The sequence below is a fragment of the Ambystoma mexicanum genome, chromosome 2q (genome assembly GCF_040938575.1).
Source record: "Ambystoma mexicanum isolate Mex_15411 chromosome 2q, UKY_AmexF1_1, whole genome shotgun sequence".
NCBI classification, from domain to species: Eukaryota; Metazoa; Chordata; class Amphibia; order Caudata; family Ambystomatidae; genus Ambystoma; species Ambystoma mexicanum.
Window position 1 is genome coordinate 420,884,802 of NC_090924.1, and position 16,023 is coordinate 420,900,824.

Consider the following 16,023-nt stretch of genomic DNA (forward strand, 5'->3'; position numbering starts at 1 on the left):
TATATCATGTCACACCCAGGAGACAAAAAATGTGTTTCTACATTGTACAAGTTCATAAATGCCCAGGCGGAAGACACAAAATGGGAATATATGAAGATATGGGAAACAACACTGGGGAGAGAGATCACGAGAGATCAATGGGAATACGTCTGGAAAATCATCCCCAAATTCACACGGGTGATCCAGCTGAGAGAAGCATGGACAAAGATAATGATCCAATGGCATTACACTCCAGAAAGACTACATCGATTGTACAACACTAAACAAAACAAATGCTGGCGGACTGTGAAGCGGAGGGCACATGGAGACATAGCTGGTGGGATTGCCGAAACTACAAGACTTCTGGCTGGAGATAAAAACCCAAATGCAAGAGATGTTTAAAGGGGCAGAACTCATAAAAGAAGAGGTGTGGATGTGCGGCATATGGGACCCCCAAGACAGGAGGATGACGAAGCTTCAGAAGAGAAATTTTATGGATCTCCTGATTGCCGCCTGGCTAACAATAGCCCAAAGATGGAAACAGAAATCCCTGCCATCTACGATAGAATGGCTGCAGAGAGTCTGGCAATTCATAGCAATGGAGCGCATAACATATATCATCCAAGGGGCCCGACAAAACTTCCAAACAGACTGGGGGCCGGTGCTAGAATACCTACAAAGTGACTATATGCTTCAATGGTGTCCACACAAAATCAGAATTTTGGACATGTCCACAGGAGGGGTCAACCTTTACGGATATACCAATAATGTGATAAACATTCATCAGCCAGTGGGGGGGCGGGCGGTAGAGGGGAGGTAAGGTGGGGAGAGGGACAATGTTCAAAGTCCCACAGTTTGTTCTCTTGTTTTGATTTCTTAAAATGCAATGAAAATAATTAAAAAAAGAAAAAATCCTCTCCTACTATAAGGTGTCCCTCATTCATTATTTTCTCTAGGGTTCTCTGTAGGAATCTCCCTTGCCCCTGATTTGGGGCATACATTGTGGCAAATGTGAACCTTATTTTTTTAATCCAACCTGAGATTAACAGGGCCCTTCCCTCTGAGTGCGACCACACCTTGGTAACTTCCATCCGGAGTCCTTTCCGGACCAAAATCCGACTCCTGCTTTTCTCGTTATCCCTGATCCCCAGTATCCACATCCAATCAGGCCACAGGGAATCCTACGTTCCTCCTGTAGAATTAAAAAAGTAAGGGGTAGTTTTAGGAGACTCACTAGTGAAAAGGCTAATACCATTATTGATGCTTACAAAGTAAATTACGTGTGAGACTAATGTAAGATAACCTTTTCAGGCAGAATGCTTGTTTGAAAAGTTATGTCCAATACCCACACTTAGTTATGTTACAGAACCACCAAGCCACTGACATGATCTGCTTTGCAGTTGATCAAATACATTGATTAATAAATAGAATAAGTAATGAACACAGTAGAACATTCGATCTATCAAATGGTGTTCACTCCTCAATGCATACTGCAGGAGGGCCACGGCAACCTGTCTAGAATCAGCAAAGAAAGCTGCCATGACTATTTCAGCTAACGCTGCACCCTGCTCTAAGCCTTCAATGCTGGTGGGCACTTTGCAATGTGTTCATGAGTATTTCCTGTGCTTAAAAGGGTGAAGGCCACGTAGTGCAGTGAACAATTGCAACAAAGCAATGCCATGTGAAATAAAGTTCATAAAAGCAGAAGCAGTAGAAATGGACTAACTCCCACTGCCCCACCACCTTCATTCCGCTTTATTGCTGACACTATGATATAATACGCCCAGGCAGGCGACAGGCCTCCACCAGCACTGTCAGCTGGGCATCCACAATGGGTAAGACGTGTAAAAGAGGGTCTGACCTGGAAGTCGACCAGCTGGTGGCCAGAGGGGATGTGGAGCTCAACTTGTAGCAGGATCAGGATATTTCTCAGGCTCGCTGGGGGACGCAGGACACTGGCCTCTTCCAGTCAGCAGCGGGTTTCTTTTTAGTTTTGGCTATTTGGTGGCACTAATCCGAAACGATTCTACTGCAGTATAGCTATGAAGGAGGTGGCATGTGAGGAGGGAAATATAGCTGGTAGGTGTATTTTTTATGTTTGGCCACCCATTGACTGCCCATGACCCTTCTAATTCCTTTGGCTATTTCCGCCCAATACCTGCTCTTCCACACCCAAAACACATCCAACTCTAATGGCTTTACGCTGTCTTTTTCAAGCAGCAACAGCAATCTTTGTCTTGCCGTTATTGTTTCTAAGCCGTCTGCTGAGAGTTCATGGCTTAATTTGAGCTGTGAAATGTTATACTGGTGCAATAAAAATGTCTTAATCAAGTGTGTCTGCAGCCCCGTAATTTATATCTGTTCCCTGCACCGAAATCCTGTAAAAAAACAAGCATTGATAAAGCCAACAGTTTTGATAACTTTCAGAGACTACTCACACCTGACATGGTGCAATTTCAGAGCTGTAAAGTCATGTGATTTCATTTGACTATTATATGAGGCATTTCCCTCCCATTTAAATGTGCGGATCCACATGTCTTCCGGGTGCCTAAGCATGCTCTGGTTTGTGCTTGCTTAATGAGCAGCTTCAAACCGACTGTGCCCATTGGACACCATCAGTACATTTTATTCAGTGAATGTATTCTTGTCACCTAAGCATGTAGTCAATGGACATCACTTTGTTAATCAATAAACAAGCTGTATCCAATGAAAAATCGAAAGTCTTGTTCACCTATGACCTTCGTTACATGAATATCTGCTAATTTATTATTTGTCAAAGGTTTTGTGGGCGATTGGTAAGAAAATCCACAATATTGACTTTCAAAAGAGAATTATTCATTTGCAACCAGAGTTTGTTACTGTGCTGGCTCGAACATTTGCACAGTGGCAGCTCTCAAAAGGTAAATACTTCCACGTCCTCGAATATTTCATAGTTTTATGCAAATGCGTTTTCTGCATGCTGTGTGCTCCATTCCTAGTTTGTCAAAGCCTACCCACTCCCTTCTCGGTGACTGCTTTTTGAGTGGCCACATTTCATATGCTTGTTTTTTTCGGTAACCTTTTCTGAAATATTTACAGCAACCTTTTATTTCTATTTTCAGTTTGGACTGTTTTAGAGACTGGAGTGGGTGCTTGAAGATGCAGTGTGGCTATGAGTTAATCACAATATACCACCCTAACAATTGGTTTGCAAATGGAGACAAATCAAAATGCTTACTTGAAGTACGTTTGAGCTCACTGATAACATTGCATTCCAAACTCAAATGTTTAACTCTCCTGCTGCAGGGAAGCATGAATCACAGAGGTCTCACATTTCCTGTGGACATGCCTGAGAAGGCCATTCTGTCGTGTTTTTGCAAGGAATTATCGGACTTGTAGTTTTCCTACATTTCCAAATGGGATGTGAAGGAGGGAGACACAAGCTCTGGGTATTGTTTGGATTTGTATGCACACATTGAGGACCCCTGGGACATGCTGGTCTCTATGCCCCTGCCCATCTAATACACCCCGCTCTCAGGATCTCTTTGTGCTAGCTATGTGCTTTTGAGGGGAAGCCTGTGTTTTATCTAAGCAATTTTCTCTAAAGTAATGGTGTATTTGCAAATATAAACTAGCACCTGGTTTAATACAAATGTCTCCAAAAAGTGTGCCTTCAGGCATTTGATTTAAACGTGGCATATGTGTTCTTGTATCTTCCCCTTGCAGTGAATTCCTCTTAATGTTAATTACAAGCATTGGCAAAGCCAATAGTTGTGGCTCTTTTATAGGCATTACATAGGTATTTGCCTGGCGCTGCCATTATATTCAGAGGTGCTAACACCAATTGCCATCTATTGCCATCTTATTGTCACAGAGTGTCATTATATCAGTGCCTGGAAAATATTTTTCCCATGCTTTCAGAAAAGTCTTCACCTCTCAGTCTTCAGTGCTTTCATGCCTATCACGCTGGTTTTGACTTAGTAGGTAGATTTCTGGAGATAATTGACAGTGTTGAAAATAAAGAAGGGACCCTGTAATTTGCTCAGCCAATGGCAGCCATTGTGAATTGGGAATTTAGTTAATATGTAGTTTGGCAGGGCAAACAGAGGCAGTGATAACAATTGCAAAAAAAAAATATATATATATATATACACAGTGAGAAACTGTCAACCATGAATGAACAAAAGCAAAAATAGCCTGTTCTGTGGCTGTGGCCGACTTGATAGAGTCTCAATAACGTTGTAGCTCTAGGCATAATAACACACATAAAATAAAATGTAGCACAAACAAGAAACACATCATCTACCAAGAATCAGGGAAACAAAACAAGCCCTTTTTAATAGCAGCATTCAACAATTCTCTCCCCAATTTAAAGTACTACACTGGCCTTTATAAAATGCTTTCGCTGTAAGAAACCGTTTAGTTGGACGCACTGATTGTGCATGGCGGAGCAGCTGACCCCGCTATCCAATCCTACAAGAAAAGACAATTCCAAGTCTAGCAAATTGAAGAAAGAAATACAACGTGTTACTAATATTTCTACAGAGGTTTGACAACTGTATCAGGCTTTATTAGAGAATGAGCGATAGTTAAAACCTTAAAAAATCTCTAATACAAACGCATTCCCAGAATAGGTGGCTTATATAACATCATTAACAGAACGTTTTCAACACAATTCTGAAAGGTAAATCATTTTAGGAAAATTGGCTGTATTAAATAGCAAAATAACTCCCCACTCCTGAATAGCACGCATATTAGTAATTTCTTCTGCTAAACATACTAAAGCAGTTATTGTTGCATTTTCGCATGTACAAGATTGATAAACATTTAAAATAAAATTAAAGCGTGATTCAAATCATAAAACAGTACTGCAGTGTATGTTTCAGAGGCATTGTCGAACGCGGCAGTTCATAAAAACAAAAGAAGCACATAAGGATGTTGGGTTCTTCACTACATAGCTGTACAGAGTTTTTGACACTAGTACTAAGATTAAGTATAATGGTCGCTTTACTCTCACATCCTCGTGGAAGGCAAGATGGATGGGCACAGATACCACATGGAGTGCAACAAAAACCTCCTTCCAGAGATGAGCCGTCAACTTGACATAGTCAACCAGATATTTGTAGCCCAGAGTGGTCAAAAGGTTCTAGCTGATTAGATCAAGGAAGGTCATGGCCACTTGCTATTACTGGATCATTCAGGATGTGCACCAGTTCAACAGGAAAACCTCCCACGAAGTGCATCCTTATTGGTCAGAATTGTAGACGTACATATTTGTGCATATTATGCATGCGCTCACAGGTTTCACATTTTGCAGGACATTTTAGCTCTTCCAAAGGCCTTCTGGAGAGCCATCTTCACATCCTTGTTCCGTAGGCTATATATAAAGGGGTTGGCCATTGGAATAAGGATAGTATACACTACGCTGACAACCCTGTCGTAATCTAGGGCAAAACTAGTCGATGGCCTGAAGTACATGAAGAACACGCTGCCATAGAACAATGCCACCAGAGTGAAGTGCGATGAACATGTGGAGAATGCCTTGCTTCTTCCTTCAATGGACCTGATCTTCAAAATGGTGGATATGATGCCCACATAAGACACTGTGATGAAAATCAAAGGACAGAGCAGCATTAATCCTCCCTCTGTGAATATGACCAGCTCATTGATGGAAATATCAGAGCAAGATAGTTTAAGCAGGGGCGGGACGTCGCAGAAGAAATGATGAATTATGTTGGATGCACAGAAAGACAGGTGTGATGTCATCAGCGTGTGTAGAAGTGCATGCAGGGCAGTGACCACCCAGGAAACCGTCACCATCTGAACACATACATTTTTACTCACCACCATAGTATAGTGCAAAGGGCGGCAAATGGCCACATACCGGTCGTAAGCCATTGAGGCCAAAAGAAAAAACTCCATGTTGCAAATCCATAGAAAGAAAAACAACTGAGCTATGCAGGCAGAGAAGGATATAGACTTCCTCTCAGACAGAAGAATGATAAGAAGTTGGGGAACTGTGATGGACACAACACAAATGTCAACAAAAGAAAAGTGACAAAGGAAAAAGAACATGGGGCTGTGAAGCTGAGCATCCATCTTGATCACTGTGATTATGGCTACATCACCCAGCAAAGTTGTGAAATACATCAGCAAGAAGACTACAAAGAGAAGTCGCTGGTGCACCGGAAGGCTAGAGAGGCCCAACAAAATGAACTCTGTGGTCTGGTTCCTATTATTCATGACTGTCACTTCTTTCTACTGTGAAAAGGAAAAAAACACATGAAATTGGAGTAATACATTTGAAATAATTTTTCAATAAGGAGGTGATCTGTAGCTCTAATGTATCTTCAACTCTAAATCTTGAAAACACTTACAGGCCGATTCATGGAATAATTAGCGCGGCGCAAGTGGCCAAAAAGGTGCGAATCGCAGTGGAATAGCGAAAATCGCAGTGCAAGTGCGAAAATCGCACGAAAAGCAGCGCACATCGATTCATGGAAGGCCGTGCGCGAGAAAACCATCGGATGTGCGAAAAAAAAGTGCGCGGCGCACGTTGGCGCACAGGCCATCTAACAGCTCACAGGTCACAGCGAAAATCGCACAGGCCACAGCGAAAATTGCACATAGCGCAGCGCACGCAACAAAAGTAGGCGGAACACGGGGCGTAACACTCGGAATGGGGAACAACTTGCCAAAACGTGGGCGTCACGGGGGAAGTACAGGGTACAAGTGCGCGGAACGCCCACACGCTCGCATACAACACGTATTCATGGAATAGAATAGGGCAAAAAAGCGCACGCTCAAACCAGCGCACAGGCACAAACACGACCGCCACAAGAAAGCAGGCGGTAGCGCCTCTGCGCCTGGAAGAAATGTGCGCCAAAAGGTGCGCCAACAAATAGCACCTATATACAGCCATGAAGACTGTCCTATACTGTGGCCCTCCAGGACAAATGACGTGCAAAGGGGTACCCACAAACACGGACACCCGCTGACAAAAAATTACGTGTGCGTGTATACCGGGGTGCGCGGGAAGTCTCACACGCGATTTCGGCAGGGTACGTGTATTACATGGGTGCGCGGGAAGTTCCACACGTGATTTCAGCAGGGTACGTGCATTTCAGGGGTGCGCGGGAAGTACCACACGCGATTTCAGCAGGGTATGTGAATTCCAGGGGTGCGCGGGAAGTTCCACACGCGATTTCAGCAGGGTACGTGTATTTCAGGGGTGCGCGGGAAGTACCACACGCGATTAGAGCAGGGTACGTGAATTTCAGGGGTGCGCGGGAAGTTCCACACGCGATTTCAGCAGGGTACGTGTATTTCAGGGGTGCGCGGGAAGTTCCACACGCGATTTCAGCAGGGTACGTGTATTTCAGGGGTGCACGGGAAGTTCCACATGCGAATTTAGCAGGGTACGTGTATTTCAGGGGTGCGCGGGAAGTTCCACACGCGATTTCAGCAGGGTAGGTGTATTTCAGGGGTTTTGGGGAGTACTACACGTGAATTGGCCGTGTGGGTCCTCCAAGGTGTACGCTCCACAACCTCCACGGCCCCTGCAGGCAGCCCACACCACGGGGGACTACCCTGCACCCCTGCTCATGTCCCTCAGGCAGCCCATCCACCATGGGCATGCCCCCCAGCCAACCCACATGTCACCTTGCACTACTGATCAACAATGCATGTCTCCCACCACACCCACCCCCCAGCAGTGCAGGGGCACCCTCCACCAGGCCCCCACTCATGTCTCCCACCACCCCCACCCCCCAGCCACCAGGGGCAGCCTCCACCAGGCCCCCACTGATGTCTCCCACCACCCCCACCCACCAGCAGTGCAGGGGCAGCCTTCACCAGGCCCCCACTCATGTCTCCCACCACCCCCACCCCCCAGCACTGCAGGGGCAGCCCCCACCAGGCCCCCACTCATGTCTCCCACCACCCCCACCACCCAGCCACCAGGGGCACCCTCCACCAGGCCCCCACTCATGTCTCCCACCACCCCCACCCCCCAGCAGTGCAGGGGCAGCACCACCAGGCCCCCACTCATGTCCCCCTGCACCCCCACCCCCCAGCATCCAGGGGCAGCCTCCACCAGGCCCCCACTCATGTCTCCCACCACCCCCACCCCCCAGCAGTGCAGGGGCAGCACAACCAGGCCCCCACTCATGTCCCCCTGCGCCCCCACCCCCCAGCCACCAGGGGCAGCCTCCACCAGGCCCCCACTCATGTCTCCCACCACCCCCACCCCCCAGCCACCAGGGGCAGCCTCCATCAGGCCCCCACTCATGTCTCCCACCGCCCCCACCCACCAGCAGTGCAGGGGCAGCCTCCACCAGGCCCCCACTCATGTCTCCCACCACCCCCACCCCCCAACACTGCAGGGGTAGCCCCCACCAGGCCCCCACTCATGTCTCCCACCACCCCCACCCCCCAGCAGTGCAGGGGCACCCTCCACCAGGCCCCCACTCATGTCTCCCACCACCCCCACCCCCCAGCAGTGCAGGGGCAGCCCCCACCAGGCCCCCACTCATGTCTCCCACCACCCCCACCCCCCAGCCACCAGGGGCAGCCTCCACCAGGCCCCCACTCATGTCTCCCACCACCCCCACCCCCCAGCCACCAGGGGCAGCCTCCACCAGGCCCCCACTCATGTCTCCCACCACCCCCACCCACCAGCAGTGCAGGGGCAGCCTCCACCAGGCCCCCACTCATGTCTCACACCACCCCCACCCCCCAGCACTGCAGGGGCAGCCCCCACCAGGCTCCCACTGATGTCTCCCACCACCCCCACCCCCAGCATCCAGGGGCAGCCTCCACCAGGCCCCAACTCATGTCTCCCACCACCCCCAACCCCCAGCAGTGCAGGGGCAGCACCACCAGGCCCCCAGTCATGTCCCCCTGCACCCCCACCCCCCAGCCACCAGGGGCAGCCTCCACCAGGCCCCCACTCATGTCTCCCACCACCCCCACCCCCCAGCAGTGCAGGGGCACCCTCCACCAGGCCCCCACTCATGTCTCCCACCACCCCCACCCCCCAGCCACCAGGGACACCCGCCACCAGGCCCCCACTCATGTCTCCCACCACCCCCACCCCCCAGCAGTGCAGGGGCAGCATCACCAGGCCCCCACTCATGTACCCCTGCACCCCCACCCCCCAGCCACCAGGGGCAGCCTCCACCAGGCCCCCACTCATGTCTCCCACCACCCCCACCCCCCAGCCACCAGGTGCAGCCTCCACCAGGCCCCCACTCATGTCTCCCACCATCCCCACCCCCCAGCAGTGCAGGGGCACCCTCCACCAGGCCCCCACTCATGTCTCCCACCACCCCCACCCCCCAGCCACCAGGGGCAGCCTCCACCAGGCCCCCACTCATGTCTCCCACCACCCCCACCCCCCAGCAGTGCAGGGGCAGCCCCCACCAGGCCCCCACTCATGTCTCCCACCACCCCCACGCCCCAGCCACCAGGGGCAGCCTCCACCAGGCCCCCACTCATGTCTCCCACCACCCCCACCCCCCAGCAGTGCAGGGGCACCCTCCACCAGGCCCCCACTCATGTCCCCCTGCTCCCCCACCCCCCAGCCACCAGGGGCAGCCTCCACCAGGCCCCCACTCATGTCTCCCACAACCCCCCCCAGCAGTGCAGGGGCACCCTCCACCAGGCCCCCACTCATGTCTCCCACCACCCCCACCCACAAGCCCCCAGAGGCAGCCTCCACCAGGCCCCCACTCATGTCTCCCACCACCCCCACCCCCCAGCAGTGCAGGGGCAGCCCCCACCAGGCCCCCATTCATGTCTCCCACCACCCCCACCCCCCAGCCACCAGGGGCAGCCTCCACCAGTCCCCCACTCATGTCTCCCACCACCCCCACCCCCCAGCCACCAGGGGCAGCCTCCACCAGGCCCCCACTCATGTCTCCCACCACCCCCACCCACCAGCAGTGCAGGGGCAGCCTCCACCAGGCCCCCACTCATGTCTCCCACCACCCCCACCCCCCAGCAGTGCAGGGGCACCCTCCACCAGGCCCGCACTCATGTCTCCCACCACCCCCACCCCCCAGCCGCCAGGGGCAGCCTCCACCAGGCCCCCACTCATGTCTCCTACCACCCCCACCCCCCAGCAGTGCAGGGGCAGCCCCCACCCGGCCCCCACTCATGTCTCCCACCACCCCCACCCCCCAGCCACCAGGGGCAGCCTCCACCAGGCCCACACTCATGTCTCCCACCACCCCCACCCACCAGCAGTGCAGGGGCAGCCTCCACCAGGCCCCCACTCATGTCTCCCACCACCCCCACCCCCCAGCACTGCAGGGGCAGCCCCCACCAGGCCCCCACTCATGTCTCCCACCACCCCCACCACCCAGCCACCAGGGGCACCCTCCACCAGGCCCCCACTCATGTCTCCCACCACCCCCACCCCCCAGCACTGCAGGGGTAGCCCCCACCAGGCCCCCACTCATGTCTCCCACCACCCCCACCCCCCAGCAGTGCAGGGGCACCCTCCACCAGGCCCCCACTCATGTCTCCCACCACCCCCACCCCCCAGCCACCAGGGGCAGCCTCCACCAGGCCCCCACTCATGTCTCCCACCACCCCCACCCCCCAGCAGTGCAGGGGCAGCCCCCACCAGGCCCCCATTCATGTCTCCCACCACCCCCACCCCCCAGCCACCAGGGGCAGCCTCCACCAGGCCCCCATTCATGTCTCCCACCACCCCCACCCCCCAGCCACCAGGGGCAGCCTCCACCAGGCCCCCACTCATGTCTCCCACCACCCCCACCCACCAGCAGTGCAGGGGCAGCCTCCACCAGGCCCCCACTCATGTCTCACACCACCCCCACCCCCCAGCACTGCAGGGGCAGCCCCCACCAGGCTCCCACTCATGTCTCCCACCACCCCCACCACCCAGCAGTGCAGGGGCAGCCCCCACCAGGCCCCCACTCATGTCTCCCACCACCCCCACCCCCCAGCCACCAGGGGCAGCCTCCACCAGGCCCCCAGTTATGTCTCCCACCACCCCCACCCCCCAGCCACCAGGGGCAGCCTCCACCAGGCCCCCACTCATGTCTCCCACCACCCCCACCCACCAGCAGTGCAGGGGCAGCCTCCACCAGGCCCCCACTCATGTCTCACACCACCCCCACCCCCCAGCACTGCAGGGGCAGCCCCCACCAGGCTCCCACTCATGTCTCCCACCACCCCCACCACCCAGCCACCAGGGGCACCCTCCACCAGGCCCCCACTCATGTCTCCCACCACCCCCACCCCCCAGCAGTGCAGGGGCAGCACCACCAGGCCCCCACTCATGTCCCCCTGCACCCCCACCCCCAGCATACAGGGGCAGCCTCCACCAGGCCCCCACTCATGTCTCCCACCACCCCCACCCCCCAGCCACCAGGGGCAGCCTCCACCAGGCCCACACTCATGTCTCCCACCACCCCCACCGCCCAGCCACCAGGGGCAGCCTCCACCAGGCCCCCACTCATGTCTCCCACCACCCCCACCCACCAGCAGTGCAGGGGCAGCCTCCACCAGGCCCCCACTCATGTCTCCCACCACCCCCACCCCCCAGCACTGCAGGGGCAGCCCCCACCAGGCCCCCACTCATGTCTCCCACCACCCCCACCACCCAGCCACCAGGGGCACCCTCCACCAGGCCCCCACTCATGTCTCCCACCACCCCCACCCCCCAGCAGTGCAGGGGCAGCACCACCAGGCCCCCACTTATGTCCCCCTGCACCCCCACCCCCCAGCATCCAGGGGCAGCCTCCACCAGGCCCCCACTCATGTCTCCCACCACCCCCACCCCCCAGCAGTGCAGGGGCAGCACCACCAGGCCCCCACTCATGTCCCCCTGCACCCCCACCTCCCATCCACCAGGGGCAGCCTCCACCAGGCCCCCACTCATGTCTCCCACCACCCCCACCCCCCAGCAGTGCAGGGGCACCCTCCACCAGGCCCCCACTCATGTCTCCCACCACCCCCACCCCCCAGCCACCAGGGGCACCCTCCACCAGGCCCCCACTCATGTCTCCCACCACCCCCACCCCCCAGCAGTGCAGGGGCAGCACCACCAGGCCCCCACTCATGTCCCCCTGCACCCCCACCCCCCAGCCACCAGGGGCAGCCTCCACCAGGCCCCCACTCATGTCTCCCACCACCCCCACCCCCCAGCCACCAGGGGCACCCTCCACCAGGCCCCCACTCATGTCTCCCTCCACCCCCCAGCCACCAGGGGCAGCCTCCACCAGGTCCTCACAATCCCCAATCATGTGCGTTATGGTCAGCCTCCACAGCCAAAAAGCCCTACCAAGTAACCCATTCACCCACATGGAAATGGAAATTACATGTCACACCCCCAATGTTCATGAAGCTAATGTCCGTCACACACAATTGTTTGCAATTGAATGGGAAAACACCCAACATGACATGCATGAAACCAATGAGATGATACCACACAGTGAAGTATGAAAACAAAATTGTATTGAAAAAAAGAAAGAATGCTAAAGAAATGAAACAAACTACAATGGGAAGAAAAAAAATCAAGCTGCATGTCCGCATAAAAATAAAGAACTGCAAATCATAATCCAAAAAAATGTCCTCCAAAGTCAAATGTTAAAATAATAATCTATCAAATCAAGAACTATGTAAAAAACTCGAAAGGGTCCATGAGCCCAACTGAACAAAGGAAACCTAAAAAAAAACCTAACCAAAAAGCAACTATATACAAAAAGTGGAGCAGTGTCCATCGACTCCAAATCATAAGAAAAAACAAAGGAAACCTAAAACTAAAGAACTATATACAAAGGCGGCGGGCAAGTCCAGCGGCTCACTCCATGGTGTTCCGGGCCAGGGCATCATCGAACTCCTGTTCGATGTCCCGGAGGCGGTCCAGTTCCATGGCCCCGAGGGTCCGCAGGGACGACGCCGTGTCCTCCTCCAACCCCCTGCGGATTGCCTCGAGGCACTCGGCCCGCCTCAGGGCCCTCCGCATGGAGTTCTCCGCCCTGACCATTGTGAGCCGCGCCTCTTCCGCCCGCCGCCGCTCCGCACCTATGGCGTGGCCCAACCGCTGCCACACGGAAGACACTCTCGCTGCCACACGGAAGACACTCTCTCTCCTGGGTCCTCCTGTCCTCCGGCCGATGCCTGCCCCTCCGATGTCGAAGGCCCCGAGCCTTCATGGCTCCCACCATGTTGCTGCTGCTGCTCTGCCTCTGTCCGTGCACTGCCTCCTGCTGCCTGCACATCCTCCGCCGGCTGGGGTGCAGTTGTTGATGTGGCCACCCCTGCTGGACGTCCGACTCCCGACTGTGGCAGGGATGCCTCCTCCACCAGCCTGGCCGCACTGTCAGAGGCAGCTCCACAGGGCACCCTGGTGACTGATGGGTGGGAAAATGGCACAGAGGACGACTGGCGCGTAGGGGGTCCAGTTGAGGAGGTGGTCGGAGCAAGCCCCATCAGACGGAGGAATCCGGTCTGGGTGACCTGTCCCAGCAGGCTGACGTGGTCAACGAGCCATTCGAGATGACGTGCAGTCTCTCCATGAAAAGACTGCAGGTCACCTCGCATGGCCCGTTGACGCAACGCCACACCAGCCAGGACAGGCTCAACCCGGACCTGGATAGCCACGTCCGCATGCAGAGGAAGGCCAGTTGACGTCAGCTCATCCCCTGCCTGAAAACGGGTCTGGACGTAGGCATCCCTGCTGGTGCAAGATGATGTAGGGACAGGATCGGGGACAGGATTGCACACAGGCACCTCCGCGGCGGCCTGTGCTGCCTCCTGTCCCTGGTCCTGGACTGCACCACTAGCACCAGTGGGATCCCCACCTCCAGACCCCGTCTCTGGTGCTTGCACGGCCACCTCCTCCACCAGACCCCCCACCAACCTGGATGACTCCGTGCCATCTTCCCCTGTTGGGCCCTGTGGGGTCCCAGCTGCCCCTTCTGCTGCCGAGGATTCCAACTCCAACCTCCGCCTCTTGGACCTCCCCCCGGCAGCTGCGGCCTGGGACGCGGCACCGGACTCCTCACTCCCCGACGAGATGACAACACGGGAGGGGAGCCAGGCCTTGCGTCTCCGGCTGGCGGTGGGATCCCCGCCGTTGTGCTCCACAGCACCTTCTCCGCCCTCTTCATCAGTTGACGCTGCAGACAGGGAGAAACAAAACACAGGCATCAGGGCACTGTACAATGGACACATACACACATGACAGTTGCACATGAGTGGCATTGGCAAACCTCAGACATGTCATCACAATCCCCAACACACATGTCATTGCAACTCGCACACATGAGCCATACCACAGCCATATCGCAACTGCCACCACCATCCATACACATACAACAGCATGAGCAGCCAAAGGTGACCCAGACATCACATGCAACACAGGAAGTGCACCACACATGTACACACACCACCACACTTGCATGCATGTGTACACCTCTGCCAAGTGTCACACTGTTCAGACGGGCATCCATGTCACATCTGCCAATCAGGCTTACACATACCGCAGTCACATGCATCCATGGTGCATCACTGTTGCACCATTGTCAAATACACACACATGCACATGTAAACAGTGCTCATACATGCAGCCCAAAACAACATACATGCGTGACATCACGGACATGTCTACTTAAATACACATTCATCCAAACATGTGTGCACGCACAACTGCATTTGGCATGCAAGCCTACACACACAAGCACCATCCATGTCTCACACATTACAGCCCTCGCATTTGTCAGCCCCACGGCCCTGGACACCCCCACCCATACTCGACCCCATACAAACAGATGTGCAACCTGCACACTACCGAATAATCACCACACGCACTGCTCACAATCAGGATGCATGTACACTCACCGCTCGACTCCAGACGGGTCTGCTTCTCCAGGACCTGGACGTGGAGCGCTGGGGATATGCGTTCCAGGACCCTCATCTGTTCTTCCGACAAGTGGCCCCGGCGCCCCTTGGCATCCGCTGCCTTCAAGAGGCGCCGGGCCTTGTTCAGGGTCCTGGACCTGAAGTCCTCCCAGCGCTTCCTGACATGTTGGAAGTCGCGGACTGCCACCCCCTCCGCGTTGATGGCAGTCACGATGTCAGTCCAGATCCGAGTCCGTCCTTCCTTGTCGGCGCGGGAACTTCCGAAGAGGGCATCATACTGCCCCAGGACTTGCTCCACCAGGACACCAACTTCGGTGGCACTGAAACTGGTGCCCCTCTGCCTCTCTGGCCAGGGGTTGTCAGTGGTCACAGATGGTGTTTGCCCTGACATGACAACCCCAGAGGCAGGAGTGGGTGGGCAACTGGGGCTGGGCTGTGGAGCGATGGAATACCAGTCGGGAGTCTTCGGTTCCAGCAGGGGTGGTCACAGCAACAGCACCCCTGGCTGATGTGCAGGCAGCAAATGGCAGTGCACGTGGGCAGCAGGCAGTCAGGCAGCAGCAGATGGCAGGTGGGAGCGTGCTCGGGGCTCTGGGGGGCAGTAGTTCGGCCTTCTGGGCAGGAGCGTGGTCTTCCATGTGCATACGCGTGGCCAGCTTGATACGGAGTGATTTGGCACGTGAAAAGTCTGTACGTCAGCGTGAAATTCGAGGAAAGGCCCTTAGCGCGTAAGCGCGTCAGCATGCATACGCGATTCTATTGGAACAAAGGCCCTCAGCGCGTAAACGCGTCTGTGACGTGACCCGCACGGGTGTTTCCCACACAGCACGTGATGACAGAGCACACGTGGAAAGACTGCACGTCAGAGTGTCATCGCGTGTAATTGGACAGCACGTCAGAGTGTCATCGCGTGTAATTGGACAAAAGTGCGCGTATACGCGATTGGCCTATGTACGTGTATATCAGGGGTGCGCGGACACTTACACATGCAAGTACGTCAGCGCACCTGTATCCCGGGGTGCGCGGGAATTTCCACACGCTATTGGACTGGGTACTGGATTTCAGGGGTGCGCGGGTCACACGCTCGCCTACAACACGCGCAACGCATTAATTTGCACGCTAACAAAATCACAAGCTCAGACCCAGGATGAACATACCGTTCCTAGCAGC

The 16,023-nt window shown here is 54.9% G+C and overlaps 1 protein-coding gene across 1 annotated transcript; it reads right to left on the reverse strand.

The window, feature by feature from the left end:
- Positions 1-5,262: 5,262 nt before the first annotated feature.
- LOC138568742 (olfactory receptor 1C1-like) lies at positions 5,263-6,201 on the reverse strand. Its single transcript, XM_069646526.1, has one exon. It carries the CDS (start codon positions 6,199-6,201, stop codon positions 5,263-5,265), a length of 939 nt encoding a protein of 312 aa, XP_069502627.1.
- Between the last annotated feature and the right edge of the window lie 9,822 nt (positions 6,202-16,023).